This window comes from Nyctereutes procyonoides, unplaced genomic scaffold (assembly GCF_905146905.1).
Source record: "Nyctereutes procyonoides isolate TBG_1078 unplaced genomic scaffold, NYPRO_anot_genome, whole genome shotgun sequence".
Taxonomy (NCBI): Eukaryota; Metazoa; Chordata; class Mammalia; order Carnivora; family Canidae; genus Nyctereutes; species Nyctereutes procyonoides.
In genome coordinates, this window is record NW_026575042.1 from 1797075 (window position 1) to 1815232 (window position 18158).

The 18158-nt window shown below is 44.0% G+C and overlaps 1 protein-coding gene and 1 pseudogene across 3 annotated transcripts in view; one reads left to right on the forward strand and one right to left on the reverse strand.

Annotated features, from left to right (window-relative positions):
- Window positions 1-14083, reverse strand: part of ABHD12 (abhydrolase domain containing 12, lysophospholipase) — a 69897-nt gene extending 55814 nt beyond the window's left edge. Inside the window, exon 1 of one of the 3 annotated variants that reach the window (XM_055320878.1) lies at window positions 13716-14083. In XM_055320878.1, the coding sequence (XP_055176853.1) occupies window positions 13716-13906 (191 nt within the window). In that variant the 5' untranslated portion in view covers window positions 13907-14083. Of the gene's footprint in view, window positions 1-13120; window positions 13140-13525; window positions 13654-13715 lie in introns of those variants that run through there. The other 2 variants (XM_055320879.1, XM_055320880.1) reach the window with 2 other exon arrangements.
- LOC129506894 (ubiquitin-conjugating enzyme E2 L3-like) lies at window positions 2741-3202 on the forward strand (annotated as a pseudogene).
- Window positions 14084-18158: the final 4075 nt, after the last annotated feature.

Consider the following 18158-nt stretch of genomic DNA (forward strand, 5'->3'; position numbering starts at 1 on the left):
TGAAAGAGAATAAAATTCAGTCCCCCTGGGTTTTCTCCTTAGGGTTTCAGATCACCCAACCATGCTCAGAATCCCCAAGGCTGGTGGCAGCCAAACCCACATAAGTTCTGGGTGGTGTCAAGTACACAGGTGAGAATGAAAGTTAGGGAAAAAAAAAAATTTTTTTTTTTTTTGTTTCAAAATGCTCACATAAAAGCTCTATAACATTTGTTTTATTTTTTAAACAGCTTTGAGATACAGTTAATATGAACTGCACTTGTTTAAAGTTTCTAATTTTATCAGTTTTAATACATGTGAACACTTTTGAAACCATCACCACAATCAAGATAGTGAACATACTCATCATCCCAAAAGTTTCATCTTGTCCTTGTTAATTCCTCCCTTCTGCCCCTCTCTGGTCCCCACTCCCCACCCCAAAAAGTCACAGACCTACTGTCTGCAACTACAGACTAGTTTCATATCAATGGGTATCTTTCGACCAGTTTCTTTCACTCAGCATAATTATTTTGAAACTCATTTGTCTGTTCATTATTGCCTGTATCTTTCCTTTAAAAAAAAAAAACAACTTATTTTTTAGAGTTTGCTCTGCAAAACTGAGTGGAAGGAAGGTACAGAGATTTATCATATACCTCTACTCCACACAAGTGCACAGCCTCCCCTATAATCAACACGGGCACCAGAGTGGTATGTTTGTTACAAGTGATGAAGCAATATTGACACATCTTTATCACCCAGAATCCATTTACTCTAGGGTTCACTCTTGGTGTTGCACATTCTAATTGTTCTGACAAATACATAATGGCAATGTGGCTACCACTACAGTATACTGCAGAGTCATTTCACTGCCCTAAATGTCCTCTGTGGTTCATTCCTTTTGATTGCTGAGTAATATTCCACTGTAGGGCTATGCTACTCAATTTTAAACACACTTGCTGATGGGTATTTAGACTGTTTCTGGTTTTCTTTGTTTAAAGGCTTTATTTTTAAGTAATCCCTCCAACGTGGGGCTCAAACTTACAACCCTGTGATCAAGAGTCACATGCTCCACCAGCTAAGCCAGCCTGGCACCCAGGATTGTTTCCAGTTTTTGCCTATTAAAGATCAAACCTGCTATTACTAATATTTTTGTTTCCTATTTCTTTGGTTTCTGCTTTGATCTTTATTATAGGCTTTTTTTTCTTTTTACTTTGGGTTTAATTCACATTTTCTGTTTATCAGTTTCTTAATATGGAAACTGAAGTCACTGAAGAAGACCTTTCCTCCTTCCTATGGGCATTTGGTGCCATAAATTCCCCAAGGATGCTTTGGAAGCATACACATGTCTTTATTTTCATTCAACGTGGACTACTTTCTAATTTCCTCTCTGACTTCTTCCGTGACCCATGGCTTTATCAAAAGTATATTATTCAACTCTCAAACATTTCAAGATTTTCCAGACATCTTGTTTTTACTAATTTCTAATTTAATTACTTATAGTCAGAAAACAGACTTTGCATGACTTAAATTCTCTTAAAGCTATTGAGACTTGTTTTCTGGCCTGGAATATGACCTATCTGGTAAATGTTTGATGTGCACTGAAGGACAACATGTATCTGCTTTTTGTTGGACGAACTGCCAATCAAGTTAAGTTGGTGAATAGTTCTGTTTAGTCTACTACATTCTTGCTGATTTTCTGCCTCCTACTTCTATCAGTTACTGAAATCTCTGGCTATAATCATGGATGTGTCTATTTTCCTCACAGTTCTATTTCGCTTTACAGATTTTAAAGCTCTGTCAATTACATATAAATATGTTCAAAGTTATGTCCTCTTAATTAATTGATCTCTCTGTAATTATGAAATGATTTATCACTGGTAATTATCTTTGCTCTGAAATCTACTTTGATATTAATATAGCCACCCCTCCTACCTTTTCCTTATGATTTTAATATAATTTTCTTTTTTTAAAAGATTTTATTTATTTATTTATTCATGAGAGATGCAGAGAGAGAGGCAGAGACATAGGCAGAGGGAGAAGCAGGCTCCCTGTGGGGAGCCTGATGCGAGACTCGATCCCAGGACCCCAGGATCACAACCTGAGCTAAAGGCAGATGCTCAGCCACTGAGCTACCTAGGCATTCTTAATATTATTTTCTTATCTCTAGCTTACTTTATGTAGGAATACAGTATATAATACACATAACATAGAAAATATGTGTTAATCACCTGTTCATTGGGAAGACTTCTAGTTAACAGTAGGCTACTAGTTAAGCTTTGGGGACTCAAAAGTTATATACAGTTTTTTGAGCGTGTGAGGTTGGGTACCTCCATCCCCCATATTGTTCAAGGGTAAACTGTACGGAAAATATATATGTAATATATAATATGTAAACATTTCCATAACATGTGAAAGCCAGGATTCATTCCCCAAGACTAAGAGTTGGTTACATTTTTCTTAGTTCACAGGTAGAGACCTGAAGAACAATCTTCAAAATCTTATTCGAACCCAGGGAGTAACGGGGCCAATTTCACTCAATAGAATCGAAAACACTGAGGCCTTGGGCAGCCCAGGTGGCTCAACGGTTTAGCCGCCCACAGCCCAGGGCACGATCCTGGAGCCCCGGGATCGAGTCCGCGTCGGGCTCCCTGCGTGGAGCCTGCTCCTCCCTCTGCCTGGGTCTCTGCCTCTCTCTCTCTCTGTGTCTCTCATGAATAAATAAATAAAAACTAAAAAAAAAAAAAAGAGCAGTACCAGATCCAAGATGGAGGCCAGCAAGAGGCTGATGAAGGAGCTTGAAGAAACCCGCAGATGTGGAATGACAAACTTCGTAACATCCAGGTTGGAGAGGCTGATTTACTGACTTGGCCAGGGCTTACTGTTCCCGACAACCCTCCATATGATAAGGGGGCCTTCAGAATCGAAATCAACTTTCCAGCAGAGTAACCCATTCAAGCCACCGAAGATCACATTTAAAACAAAGATCTGTCACTCGAACATGAACATCGATGAAAAGGGGCAGGTCTGTCTGCCAGTAATTAGTGCTGAAAACTGGAAGCCAGCACCCAAACCCGAGCAAGCAATCCAGTCCCTCAGAGCACTGGTGAACGACCCCCAGCCTGAGTACCCACTTTGGGCCGACCTGGCTGAAGAATAAATACTCTAAGGATCGTAAAACGCTGAAGAGCTTACAAAGAAACATGGGGAGAAGCGACCTGTCGACTAAACTCTGCCACCACGATTCCAGATTCCAGTGAGCGGAGACCCCAGCGGCGCATTCAGACCCCCCCCCCCCCCCCCCGCAAAGCAGGACGCCAGCCGCCACCTGGCTTTTGCTTGCCGCAGTTACTAACTTTCTACAGTTTTCTTAATCAAAAGTGGTCTAGGTAACTTGTAAAGAACGGATTAAAAATTTAAGATGTTCTAAAAAAAGAAAAGGAAAAGAAAACATTAAGGCCTTAATAAAATACACAAGAACAATCCATAAATGTCTCTTTGTTCCCAGAGAAGAAAACAAAAACTCATGAGGATGTTGGCAGAATTGTGCTGCTGTGAAAAGGCCTTATTCTCCTGCCAGAGACTAGAATGTTTTACACTACAGTATAGTTTGTTTTCAGGTGCTTTACACACAACTGCATTACCGATTGTTACATAAAGCCAAAGATTCAACGGAGTGCATTTTAAAGATCTTATTGGCTTTATTCAACAATTCATGACTCAGCCAGCATCTAATTCAGCAGACAGAAAGGAGCATGGAAGAGCTATACAAAATGAAAGGCTTTTACAGGCAGAAGTGAGCATGAACAAGGAAGTTACAATGGGCAAAAAAGTGGATTGTTTTTTGTCTGGTCCCTTTCCTTTAAGGGATGGCAGGGGCCTGTTAAGGCAGATTAACTCACTAGTGCTGATCAGGCATTTCCTGAACAAGTGGTTTAAGATTCCATTTTTGGGAGAGCTGAAGCTATAATTAAGTTAGGTCTTGGTTTGGCAACGTACGGCTTAGCATAAGGGACTCCATTTGAGGCCTGTTGTCTCGTGTTTAACACCGCCTTGTTTTATTTTTCTTTATACCAACTTGCACCCCTTCACTTTTACTGCATATTTAAGCACTGCCTTTTCCGCTGCCTTTGTCCTTCATGACAATGTAAGCCCTGTAAAGGCTGGGACCTGTCTGGCTGTTGTGTAACATTTGTCCATACCCCCTTGCACATAGTAGGGGTATGTGTAACAAGTATTTGTCAGATGAATGAGAGAAGAAGCATGCAAGCAATACTGTTAATACTAATTACCTAAGGAAATTCCACTTTATCATTATCTTCATTGTTTTAAATTTTTATTAAGGTATCTTTATTACTTTTATTATCAGAAAAAAAATTTAAATGAGAGACTAAGAGAGGGAGAGAGAGGGTTCCGTGGGGACTGCCTTTCACCATGGTGATCACCATCCCCTGGGGTAGGGTCACATGTGGAGATCCTTCCCTTGGTGACTGCAGAATCTCCCTTGTGCAGTCTCCTGAGGCCCCGGGGCTGTAATGGCAGGCTCCCAGCTGGCCTATGCTGGTCTAACAGTCCCTTCCTTCTGGAACCCTAAACCAAATATCAAATGTCCTGTCTTATTTTCCTTCCCATAGGTTCTGCCATGACGTATCTTATTGAAGCATGCTGTGTCCCCAAACTGTGAGAATTTCTTTTCTTATACATACAGAAATCTTAGTATGCCAGGGATGCATTGATAGGATGCACTACATCCTGTCAATGAAGTGAGAGCCTGAAAGATGAGATTCTCTGAAGATAAATCGGCACACACAAAAAAAGTCAGAACAACAAAAGACAAAAGTGAGATCAGACTCACCATCTCCTGCCATGCCTGCATTTTGTATTTACTGTAGATATCATTAAAATATTTGAGCGTAAGAACTGATGGCTGCTATAAGAAAAACTGACAGACAACAAACTCCCCGAGAATACGTACTGTTTCCTTCCATCTTCACATTCCCAGTGCCTAGCATGCATGTGACCAACAACCCAAGTAATATAACTATGTGCTGAATAAAACAACCTATGGGCATCCATTTCCAGGTAGAAGCAAAATGATCTTCCAGGACCAGGAATGGCACAAGTCAAGGATGAAAGAAGAAAGGGTGGGAAGTCTCTGTTGTACACATGACCAGGAGAAGAAAACAGTTAAAAGCCATATACGTCTCTCAGGGACCCCTGGAACTACTACTACGGCATCAAAATGGCCTGCTTCAGCCCTGAACATTCCTCCCTTCCCATATGAATAGTCTAGTTAATACACCTAAACCTTGCATGGAGATCCCACAAGTTTGGTAAGAACTGAAAACAATCTGAACTTTCTCTTCTTACCCTAAAGCTCAGGGCAACTGTTTTCAAGCTTCAGAAACAGATCCAAAAGTCAAGCATTCCTGAAATCTGCTTGTATTCCTTCTGTGACGCCTCTTCTCTATCTTCATCTTTGCAAAACGAAGAGTCTTACTCTTCTGAAAACTATTCACATGGACACTCATCAACCTTACCCTCTTTTTACACTTTTGGACACTTCCATAACAGAGCACAGATATTACAACTCCACAAGTGCCATCTCAACAAATTCTACTCAAAAACAGCTATTTGTGTATTAGCAAAACCTGAGAGGTAAGGATTCTGCCTGGGTCCCACACAGTCACTCTATGTTGACCTCAGTTCATGCTGTTCCTCTTCCTACCTCCACCTCTAATCCAGCTGTAACCCCCTCATCATGGGGATGTGTGCAGGATCCCTGTGGAGCCACTGCCCTCCTGCTCAAGGCCCCCAGAATAGGCAGCACTCAAGTACAGGAACAAGCGTGGTTTCTCGGACACGCAGCTCACAGCTGAAATGACTTCCCGTGACAGCCACTTCTGAAATGTTACATGTCAGAAAGAAGAGTCCCTGCTAGGTAGCATGATTATTCACATTAATGTTTAGCAAATATGGTGGAACAGTATGTTTAGGTCAAGGACAAAGAACTAGGACTATCCAGGTGGAGAAGTGAAAGGGAAACACCTGCAGTGCCTCCGCCCCCACTAGCCCTCAGTGGATAACCATGCTCTTATTTCACAGAGAAAGTAGAAGCACGAAGACAACTTCGAACACTCCCTCCACAAATCTAACCACCCCCTGCACCTTCTTGGGCCGCTTGGCCAATTTTCATGTCTGGCGATCCTCCAGTTAGCCTTGGGGTACTGGGTCCCAAAGACACCATGCCACCAGTGTCTACAAGGCCAGCCTATCCCTACTGGACCATCCCACTGAGCATGGCAACAAGCTTTAACAACAATAGCACTGGTCAGAAGCCTCTCCCTTATCTTTGTTCTGTTTTATAGTAAAACTCCTTTTAAAAAGCTATCTGCATTTCTTCTCTCCACCTCTCCCTTGAGCCACTCTTTCAGGTTTTTACCCCCATCATTCCAAGTACTCACTCTTGTCAATCACTCAACTCCATGTCACCAAATCCAAAAGCAGATCAACTTTCTCTGCAACAGGCTTCTCTTCACCCAGCTGCCGCCCATCCGAGTCCTCGTCCTAATCCATTCTTTTGCTTCTTCCAGGTCTCTTCTTCTCCCAGCCCCTAACCACTGAGGACCTGCAGCCCAGCCCTCAGACTCCGTCGTGATTCTAAATACCTTATTCAGGTAACAGTCAGAAGTCAGCCTAACTCCCTGGATCTCTGGCTCCTCCTACCAACTGAATCTGCAAGAGGAGACACCACAATATGCCCCAAACCAAACTCATAACCTCCCAGAGCACTTGCTCTTCCCACAACTGCCCCATCTCAGCACATGGCAGCTCCTTGCCTCTGGCTGCTCAAAAGAAAACTGGCGAAGCATCTCTGACCGTCCTTGCTCTTTCACAGTAAACTACCGCAAATACTGTTGACCTCTCCTTTGCAAGAGATCCAGACTGCAGCACTTCTTCCCTCCACAGCTACTGCCAGCTCAAGCCCCCATCTTCTGTTGCCTGGATGACTCCTAACTGGTCTTCCTGTTCTCTCTGGCTCTCCAGTCCATACCTGTCACAAGTGTCAGAGTGACACGGTAATGACACACATCACCTCAAGGCATTTCTCCACTCTAAAGAAGCCAGTGGCTTCCATTCAAATGGCCCTTATCAGAAGGGACTCCTGCCACCTAAATCATGCTTATGTCACAGGTGCTCCTTATTGGCCTACTTTTCTCCTTAGCACCCCAAGCACCTGACACAGCTCGTTCTCACTTGTTATCTGCCTCCCCTATCAGAATGTAAAGTCCATGAGATGTGACCCGCCTCCACTGCTATGGCCTCAGCACTGAGAGTTACTCTATATAACAGGTACTCAAACTCTGCTAAGTGAACAGGTGAAAGAAGTGTTGAATAACCCAACAGTATTGTTGCAAATGTTGTAATAGCCACAGATACATTCACTGATCATGATGATAACTGGCTGGGAAGACATCCTGAAATAACTTGGGGGCAGAAAAGAGGGGGGTAAATTCCTCCTGACCTAAGTTAACAGAGCTTTCTCAGTACTCCCAACTAACAATATTAGCAATAATCCTGGGGGTGACCAAAGTAGAAGGTGCCACTGACTCAATGCTCACTGTGCACCCAGCTCTTCTGTACACCTGAGCTTCACCTCAATCCTACAGGGAAGGTATTTCTAGCCCATTACAGAGGAAGAAACAAACTCAAAAGGTTAAACAAGTCTCCCCAAGTCACAGAACCTGAAAACACACTTGGGGCTCCGTCATCTATGTGGGCTTTCCTTTAAGACATCAAATGATACTACAATGAGGAGGACCGGGCCCAAATAATGGGTCTATTGGCTAAATGGACATCTCAGCCAAAGCTTCCTGCTACTGTTCTTCCCTGTGTCAGCATCCCCCATCCTAAGTAATCCTTCAGTTCAGAACAAGATGATTTACCCACTCCTGGTGCTGAAAGAGCCCTCTGTCAAAGCACAAACCCACCCAAACCCAAGTTCTGTGGCATCGTCTCTGGAAGAAGAGCACTGACTTAATCTGCCAGTTTCCAATATCATATTACAGGAAAAATTTTTCCTGTAGACTTCATTTTGGAAAGAAAAGTGCCCTAGTGGGTTGAAGAGGAGGATCACAAGTCTGGAAAGGCAGCCCATCTCCACTGCTGTCAGTATAACCCTGACAAGATGACCCATCTTGGGTAGCCCAGGTGGCTCAGCGGTTTAGCGCCGCCTTCAGCCCAGGGTGTGATCCTGGGGACAGGGGATTGAGTCCCGCGTAGAGCTCTCTGCATGGAACCTGCTTCTCCCTCTGCCTATGTCTCTGCGTCTCTCTCTGTCTCTCCCATGAATAAATAAATAAAATCTTAAAACAAAACAAAAAAAATGACCCATCTTCTACACCTCTCTCCAAGGCTACCTTTATGGTAATGTCTTTAGGAGCCTTTATCTACTCAAAAATATCTCCAACATATGAGCAGTGTTTGCCCAGTTACAAGACAGACACTCCCTTGAGAAAGGAAAGTATGCATTGGCTAAAAAGGAACTGGAAAGGAAGCAAAGATACAGGGCACAAAGTCCCACCAAAGAGGGAGACATCAGAGAAGCGCTAGATCCCAGTGTCCTGGGTCCGGAGTTGGAGTGTGGCCTTGATAAGATAAACCACAACTGGGAAGAGATGGACCCAGCTGGGGGCCCCAGCTGAGGTGCCATAAACAAAGCCTGCCCCCTTGCTTGTCCCAGTCCAGGCACAAAACGTACTCTCGGGAGTGGAAGGAGAAGGGGAATGGAACAAAGTAAACTGGGCAGCCTGGGTGGCTCAGCGCTTTAGCGCCACCTTCAGCCCAGGGCGTGATCCTGGAGACGCAGGATCGAGTCCCGCATCAGGCTCCCTGCATGGAGCCTGTGTCTCGGCCTCTCTCTCTTTCTCATGAATAAGTAAATAAAATCTTAAAAAAAAAAAAAAAAGTAAACTTTAACTGCAAAAGCTAGCTCAGAACCTTCTAACCTTCTCAGTATATAAAGGAAGAAAACACATTCTAACCTCTCAGTATACAAAGAGGTACCACACAAAGAACTTCTGGGGTGAGCTCAGGAAGGCTGATGTTGAAGGAGATGAGTATTATTAACCTCAGCCACCTGCCTTTCTGGATTACAGTGAAACCATTAGCAGCTGGATGAAGTTCCTTGCTTTGGGTCAAAGAGGGACTGAGGGTGATGCCTCAGGTTCCCTGTATTTACATGCAAGGATCAGCGGCTATAAAATGCAGCCTCCCATGCAGCCCACTGACCTCAGTCACTGGCAGAACCACTTATGAGTTGGGGGTAGAAGGATAAAGACTAATTCACTGAAGCATGCAGACCCATAAATCTCACTATCACCTTCCTAGAGTCCAAATTAGACCACTTAGGCCTTTAAAGCATAGTCCCCAAAACCCCAGGGTTACTGAAAAAGAACAGGAAAGGCTCATGAATCACTTCTTTGCCAAAAATTACCAGATATTGTACAAAATTAATATCTAGTCCTTCCTCTCAGGAAGTCCAGGGTCAACATATGAGTTAGATAAACATTTACCTTTAAAAATGACCAATCCAGAAATTTTAAAAAACAAAAAATGTTTTGTTTTATTCCCAAGTTATTGTTTTTATCTGAATTAGTTGCCAATGTTAACAAAGTTTGAGTTCACACATACACACACAAACACACAACCAGCTACTCTTCTAGAGAGACTGGGTGATCTGGCCATCTTAGGACCACGTTTCTTGCCAGGGTCAGTGACAGGAGAGGGTGCAGTAGCTGCTTTCAGACAGAAGATGTTCTCTCCACTTCTCCAGAACCCTCAGCAGCATCCTGGTCTCCCAGAATTAATTAATAAAAAAAAATATTTTCTTTGGGAGAAGAAATTTCAGTGTTTATCTCTGTATTGATATACCACTCGCTAGACTAAATAATCAAGGGGGGGAAAAGCATATAAGCACACAAAATTAGGGAACAGCCCCAGATATAGAGGAAAAAGTTAGATAAAACAGATGATTTTCTATGAATGTATAAATCACCGAAACGAAACCCAGAAAGAGAGCAAATCTAAAAGAGCACCAGGCTTAGGTAGTTTTACAGGGCAATTTCACCAAAATTTGAAAAAACAGATCATTTCAAAAGCATTTAAACTGGCTAAAGCAGAGAAAAGAAAAAGCTTTTAATAAAGCTAAAGAAAGTACTAAAACAACTTGATAAGGGTTACATTTAAAAACAAAATTACACACCCGTCTCACAAATGACAATGTAAAATGACTAAGTTAAATATTAATACAATCTGGCTACACATTAACAGAGTTTTCAATGATGATTCAATATAAAAACTGTTACTAGAATTCATATTAACAGGTCAAGGAAAAACATCTACATGATAATTTCACAGACACTAAAACAGCATTTGATAACATTCAAGAACCATTTTTGATTTAAAAAACAAACAGCAACAACACACCCTGTAGTAAAATAACTAGTGTGGCAAAAATATTAAAAGTATTCTCAGTAAAGTAAGGAACAAGACATCATCCCTTGTATATATTCTGTTCTAGAAATATAATGCAACCAAAAATGAGAAACAAGAGATATAAAAAAGTAGAAAACATGGGATGAAATTCATATTATTTGTAACTGACATATGATATCTGAAATTCCAAGAGAACCAACTGCAAAAACAACTAGAAACAATGATTACATAAGTTGCTGCTTACAAAATTAGTAAATACAATAATAGAAATATGTAATATAAGGAAGGATTCTATTTTCAACAACAAAAAAGATCAAGTAATTAGAAATAAACAAATTACAGGATTTTTAAACAAACCAGATTTTATTTTATTTTTTTTTAATATTTTATTTGTTTATTCAAGAGAGACACAGAGAGAAAGAGGCAGAGACACAGGCAGAGGGAGAAGCAGGCCCCATGCAGGGAGCCCGATGCAGGACTGGATCCCAGGTCTCCAGGATCACACCCCAGGCCAAAGGTGGCACTAAACCGCTGAGCCACAGGGCTGCCCAACAAACCATATTTTAAAAGACATTTCTGAGACAACTGGAGAAATGTGTATATATATTGGGTATTAAATTACTAAGAGGCAATAAATTGTTAATTTTGATAAATATAAAGAATTTTTGATAAATATAGCAATGAGATTATATATATTTCAAAAGTCCCTATTTAAGCTATACTGTGAAGTAGCTATGTATAAAATCGTTTTAAAATATTCTAGTCCCCCACCCTACAAAAATATGGAGGGAGGAGAGACAAATGATTCAAGATCAGCAAAATATGGCTGTTTAAGAAGACCTGATGGATACATCGAGGTTCATTATATTGTCTTCCCTTTTGTCTATCTGAAATGTGCCAAACAAAGGCAAGTAATGAGAGACCCAAAGGTATACAATAGGCTTATAAAAACACACAAAAACTGCCACCTAACAATTAAAAATGCAAATTAAAGCTACAAATCAGATGGCATTTTCATCAATCAGGTAGAAAAAAAGATCAAAATATTTGGTAACATTAAGTATTGACAGGAAGGGGAGGCAACCGACACTGCTGGGGAAAGTACCCATCAGTACATTGGAGGGCACTTTGGCCTCACCTTTCAAAATTATAAACACACACTCCTCGGTCCAGCAATTCCACTTCTTAGTTATCTACTCTACATATACTATTTGAATATGTATTTTCTACCACCTACTATGTTCATGCACTGGAGACAGAAAAATGGAAGAAACAATGCCCCTGCTCTCTTAGGGCTTCCATTCTTATAGGGGAGGAGACAACTAATAAAGCAAGTCAAGTACACAGACAATTGCAAGGTCAAGAGAGAGAGATAAAAGTGTGATGATAAAAGCAAACAGAACACGGGCGTTGGGAGTGGCAAGAAGTCTATTTTGAATGGGCTGGTCTCAGGGAGGGCCTCTCTGAGGACGTGACAGTTGAGCAGAGACCTGGGTGAAGGAGAAAACAAAAGGAGACGAATGTCCAGGAGAGCATTCCAAGAAATAGGGAAGGAAGACATGGGGCAACACAAATTTGGCTTTCCTGCCATCTGCTTTTCTTTTTATTACCTAAGAGCCCTTCCTTCCTCCAAGGGATATGAGTACCAATTGAATGTCTTTCTCCTGACACACACAAAAAAAACAAAAACAAAGCATATCATTTTAATACCGTACATCTTTCCAGGAAGGTACCAGGCCAGCACTGTTTCCCCAAACACTAATGTGCCTAACAATTTCATTTCTTCAAAGGAAGAATTCCCAAACTTATCTAGGTGTTAGATAAAACCGATTAAACAAACAAAAAAACCCACAAAAGTACATCAAAGCTACTTATGAGTCTTTAGTGCAGATAACCTTTCCACAAAAAGAGAACAAATTAGTTTCACAAAAGACACTGACCAGTGTAAAGATAACTTTACACACACACACACACACACACACACACACACACACACACACACAAATACTGTCAGCTCTTGCCCTTCAGGAAGAATGTTAACAGAGGAGACTACAATTCGTTCCATGACTTTTTAAACAATGAGGTTAAAATATTAAAGTGTCTATCTGGATACATATTTCTATTTTTTTCAATTTCATGATCTTTTAGGCAATGGTATTTTTTAGGGACTATTTGGATAAATATTTGACACTGAAGCAGCCAGTGTCAATTAAGGACATTCCAGCTGACCCCAAAAGAAATGACTCTGCAACACCTGAGAACGTCACATACTAACTTCTTCAAAACCATGAAAGATCCAGATTTCAAAATTGCCTTGAATGATACGTTCTGAGAACAGCCAGATTAATCATGGAGTCAGCATACGGGGAGAAATCTGTCCCTATGAAATACACTACCTCAGTCTGGGAATCGACTCTACCCGGATACATTCATCCCCTACTCAGAGGGAGAAATCAAAACACTCAAAGACTTCCAGATTCTCCATGTAGACAAATTTCAAGCACCACTAGCCATCTGCACACCCACCCACAGGGTTCCCTCCGACAGCTGAGGATGCGGCATACCCTTGGCGACAGCTCACCATCTAACCTTTCCCCCAAAGGCCTCATTAGTTCTGGGCAGAGAATGCCACTTCTTGACAACTAGTTACCGGAGAAACTCAGCAAAGTGAGAACCGGGACCAGGTAAGCTTCCGCAGACGCCAGCCCAGCGAGAGGGGCGGTCGGTTCCGAGTTCCCCGCAGAGCTGAGGCGAAGGATCCCGGCGCTGCCCGGATCTGCAGCCCGCCGCTCCGCGTCCCCGCTTCCCTGCGGGGCGTCCGGGGGCCGCGGCAGGGGCGCCCCGGGGCCCTCCCCCACTCCCCCACTCCCCCACGCCGGGCGGTGACCGCCTGCGGCTCGCAGCCCCTGGGAGGGACGCCGGTCCAGCCCGCGGACGGGGTCCCACTGGTCACCTGGGGCTGGGATGCTGGGGGCGCGGCGCTGGGCCCCACGGAGGGCCAGAGGAGGGCACCGGAAGGTGGAAGGACGGTCGGCGCGCTCCCGCAGGCAGGTACCTGAGGGAAGGATGCCCGCGGGCCACACCTGCGGGCCAGGCGAGGGGGAGCGATGGAGGGAGGCTGGAAGAGGACACCGGAGGGTAGAGGGTCGACGGGGCCGCTCCCATCAGCAAGAACCTCGCGGAGAGGCGGGGGCCCAGGGACTGCGCGCCTGCCAGGTCTGGCCCGCCCCGGCGCCCTACCTCACCTGCCCAGCGCCCGCTTCATGCCCGCGTCCGCGGCGCGGCGCGGCTCCGCTGGCCCCTTGCCCGCCAGGCGCAGCTTCTGTTTCAGGCGGCAGGCGGCGTCCAGCGCCGCGGCGGCCGAGCCGGAGGAGGATGAGCCCGGGGCGGCGCAGCGCTCATGCTCCAAGGCGACGGGCTCGGCCCGCTTCCTCATCCCGCGGCCGACTCGGCCAGCTGCCGACGGTGCCCGCTGGCTTCGCCCGCCCGCCCGCAGTCGCAGTCGCAGTCGCCGCCACTCACGGGAGCCGCAGCCGCCGGGAGCCCGCAGCCCCTAGCATCCCAGCCCCAGGCCGCGGCGGCGGCCGTACGGACCGGCGCCCGGGACAGGGCGGCCGCGCCGGCCAATCAGCGCCCGGCTCCCGTCGGCCCCGCCCCCGCCGTGCTTCCGCGGGGAGCGCGCCCAGCGACGCCGGCGCGCACCTGCGGCCATTTTGGAGAAGGGCGGCCGAAGCCTTGCAGGGCGTCACGGTGCGGGCAGGGCCAGGGGACCAGTGATGCTGGCGGGTATGGGCTGGCGGGCGCAGGGGCGCGGTTGCCTGAGCCAGGGTCCCCGGCGCCGCGAGCGGACGCGCCTGGCTCTGCCCCGGGTCAAGGGCCCGCGCCGCGGGGACAGCTGGCTCTTTCATCTCCCGCTCTGGCTCGTGTTCGCTAGGGCTGGAGACCCAGTGGGAGGGAGCCCCTCGGAAACCTGTTTATGAGGACAGAAAGCAGAAGGTAACAAACCACCATCCTCATGATTTATGACTATTTTTCCCACAAGAGTATACTTTGAAAAATATGCTTTTAGGTACTTTTTGTTGGGCACAAGCATATAAGTAATTTAACTTTTAACTTTGGGGCTGAACATATGAAAACTGAATTAGACAATTTACTTCTTAAAAACCATTTCATTTTAGATTTTTGTGAAGCAATTTAGTAGCAGCTGGTGGCGGTCCGCCTTGCTGCGCACTCAGTGGAGTCAAACTTGGCCTGGGCTTGTAGGTTCCAGCCCTGGATTGGGTGTGGGGATTACTTAAAAATCTTAAAAAAAAAAAAAAAAAAATCTATTTCAAATGTGAAACCCAAGTTAAGAACTAATTCAACTCATCTCACAAAGAGTAGTTTCACACAGTTAATTTTACAGCTTTGGCATTCTTTAATATGGCATTATTTCTTAGAAACGATCTACAACTGATAGATTTGCTTACTTATTATAAAGTGAACTTTCACCATTTCAACAATTAAACTGATAATTTAAAATCAATTAGAAATGCTTTTATAGGGATCCCTGGGTGGCTCAGCGGTTTAGCACCTGCCTTGGGCCCAGGGTGTGATCCTGCGGTCTTGGGATCGAGTCCCACATCAGGCTCCTTGCATGGAGCCTGCTTCTCCCTATGCCTGTGTCTCTGCCTCTCTCTCTCTCTCTCTCTCTCTCTCTCTCTCTGTTTCTCATGAATAAATAAAATCTTTAAAAAAAAGAAATGCTTTTATAAATTCAATAGCTCCTATTAGCTTTGTAATGATACTTGTAAATTGCCAAAGAATTTCATTGACTGTGGTACAGAAATTCCACAACCAGCGTTCATAATTGTGTGGATATCTCCAAATACTCATTTTGAATTTATTAAAGATTTTATTTATTTATTTATGAGAGACACACAGAGAGGGTAGAGGGTCGACGGAGGGGCACTCGATATCTCCAAATACTCATTTTGAATTTATTAAAGATTTTATTTATTTATTTATGAGAGACACACAGAGAGGGTAGAGGGTCGACGGAGGGGCACTCTCATCAGCAAGAAACTCGCGGAGAGGAGGGGGCCCAGGGACTGCGGCAGAGAAACAGGCAGAGGGAGAAGCAGGCTTCCCTCAAGGAGCCCCATGTCCCCAGGCGTCCCCTCTTTTAGAATTTAAATGGTGAATTCTTTAAAGTGTTATACCAGCACATATTGGAGATTAGGAATCCAGAAACTGAATTTAAAAAAAAAAATGACCCTATTACTCACAAAATCTTCTTTAATAGAAAAAAAAAAAAAAAGCAAAGTGAGGGATATTGAACCTGGCTGGCATTAGGCCTAGTCTTCAGCTCTTGGTCCTGGAGGGGCCAAGGGCCCGGCCACTCCAAGGTAGACACTTTGGCTTGATTATTTTGAGCTAAAGGCCATCAAGACCCTATGGACTTCCTCCCTATGGAAGAAGCTTCTTGTCCCTCCCTTAACTACACAGGAGAATCTAAATTGGAGTCTTTCCCAGAATAATGTTTATTACCAGAGACAAATTTTACCTGAGTGACCCATCTATATGGCAAGGCAAGCATTTAATTACCAGACTTCAGCCTGTGACTTGCATTCTTTCCCCTCAAAGTCCCAGACCCCTACCGGATTCTCTTTAGTTCAAGATAATATATAACTTTATTTTGTCCAGCTGTCCTTGGAATTTCCATATCAGTGTGAATTTCCTGTAGGCAGGAAACTAAGTTTGATTTTCTCCTGTTAATCTGTCCTATAGAAATTTGGTTCTTAATACAGAAGAGGACCTAGAAGGGGACAGGAAGTTCTTGCTCTCTGATATTCCACATTCACTGTCCATGTGGTCTGTTTTTAAATACAACCCTACACTGATGACACCCACATTGCATCTCTAGTCCACACTCCTTCCTTGAATTGCAGGTTCCTCTAATGGTTTACTCATTCACTCATTTCACCTAAAGTTATGTTCAAAGCTGAGCTCCCAACTCTTTTCCCCACCCCAACTCCATGTGTAACCTTCCTGCTTCAGGAATGGTAGCCTTGTATTTGCATTTCCTTAGGCCACAACTCTGGGATCATCCTTGAATCTTCTTATGCCTGATTCAGCACTCCTTTCAAAATCTATCCAGGATGCAACCACTTCTCACCACCTCCTCCATCCACATGCTGGGCCAAGTTGCCATCCTCTCTCACTCGAATTATTTTAACAATAATTTTAATAAGTGGTCTCCTGCCTCCACCTTTGCCAACTTTTGCTTACTTTGCTGTCAGAAAGGTCCATTTAAAGATGTAGGTCCAGTCCTGTCACTTGTTTTGCTCAAAAATACCTATATATAGTTCCCTAACTCACTCAAGTTTTCTTTAAAACAGAAAGCTTATGATAGGGCCTACAGGGTCCTACCTGGCATGGCCTCAAGCCCTCATTCTGATTTCAGCCACTAGAGTCTCCCTCCCTTACTTTGCTTTTGTTTTGTTTTTTTTTTTAAGATTTTATTTATTTATTAGTGAGAGATAGAAGCAGAGACATAGGCAGAGGGAAAAGCAAGCTCCTTGAGGGGAGCCTGAGCCACCCGGGAGTCCCTCCCTCCCTTACTTTGCTCGAGTGTCACTGCCTCCTTGCTGATGCAGGGGCCCCAAGGAGAGGTATGGTTGGCATTTGTATGAGTCACCCAGTCCCCCTCCTTGGGACCTTTGCACTTGCATTCCTGCTGCACGTGTAATTCTCTGCCTATCCTATGGCCCCATCTGCACATGGTTTATTCCCTCCCCACTACAGGTCTGTGCCTTCTCTGAACACTAACTCCAAACCCTCAGATCCTCTCATCATCACTGACCACAGAATTATTTACCTGCCCTGGCTTATTCTTCTTAGCACTAAACTAATAAATTTATCATCAATATATCTGTATCCCACACTGGAACATAGACTCTGAGAACAAGAACTTTGTTCACTACTTTATATTCAGTGTCTAGAACAATGCACAGTATATAGTAGGCACTTCATAAATATTTGCTGAAGGAGTAAAGAGTCATTACAACCCCTCAGAAATCCATACCGTTGGCCCCATTGTATAGGTAAGGACCTGAAATTAAAAAGGTTTATGACACAGGAAGGTTGTGGATACTGGCGATTTTTGGCATGCAATCCTGTAGCACAGTCCATTATAGATCTGTGTATTTAATAACACTTACTGTAGAGCTGAAAAGGAAATGTCACTTAATTTAAAGATTCAAAGGCTTTGTAGGCCATTCCCATGCTCATTCTCCAGATTACACATCTATTGTATATATATTTGCAAAAGAGAAGGTTTCTAGAGTTAGCTGGAATGAATCCAGCAATATTACCTTTTTAAAAATATTGCTTTGTAAAAGGTAGCCAAGTAAAACAAATCGTTTGTATAGCAGTCATTTCTTCGATAGAATCAAATCTATGCGGTTACGAAAATTTCCGTACTCATGTAGGTAAGATTATGGCTCTGTGAATTTGTGTTCATCTAGGGTATTTTACCCTTCTGTAGACTTTGTGATTAGTTATTTTAAAAGCGTTTTAAAGCCAGCCCAGGTGGCTCAGCGGTTTAGTACCACCTTCGGCCCAGGGCCTGATCCTGGAGACCCAGGATCGAGTCCCATGTCAGGCTCCCTGCATGGAGCCTGCTTCTCCCTCTGCCCCCCCCCCCG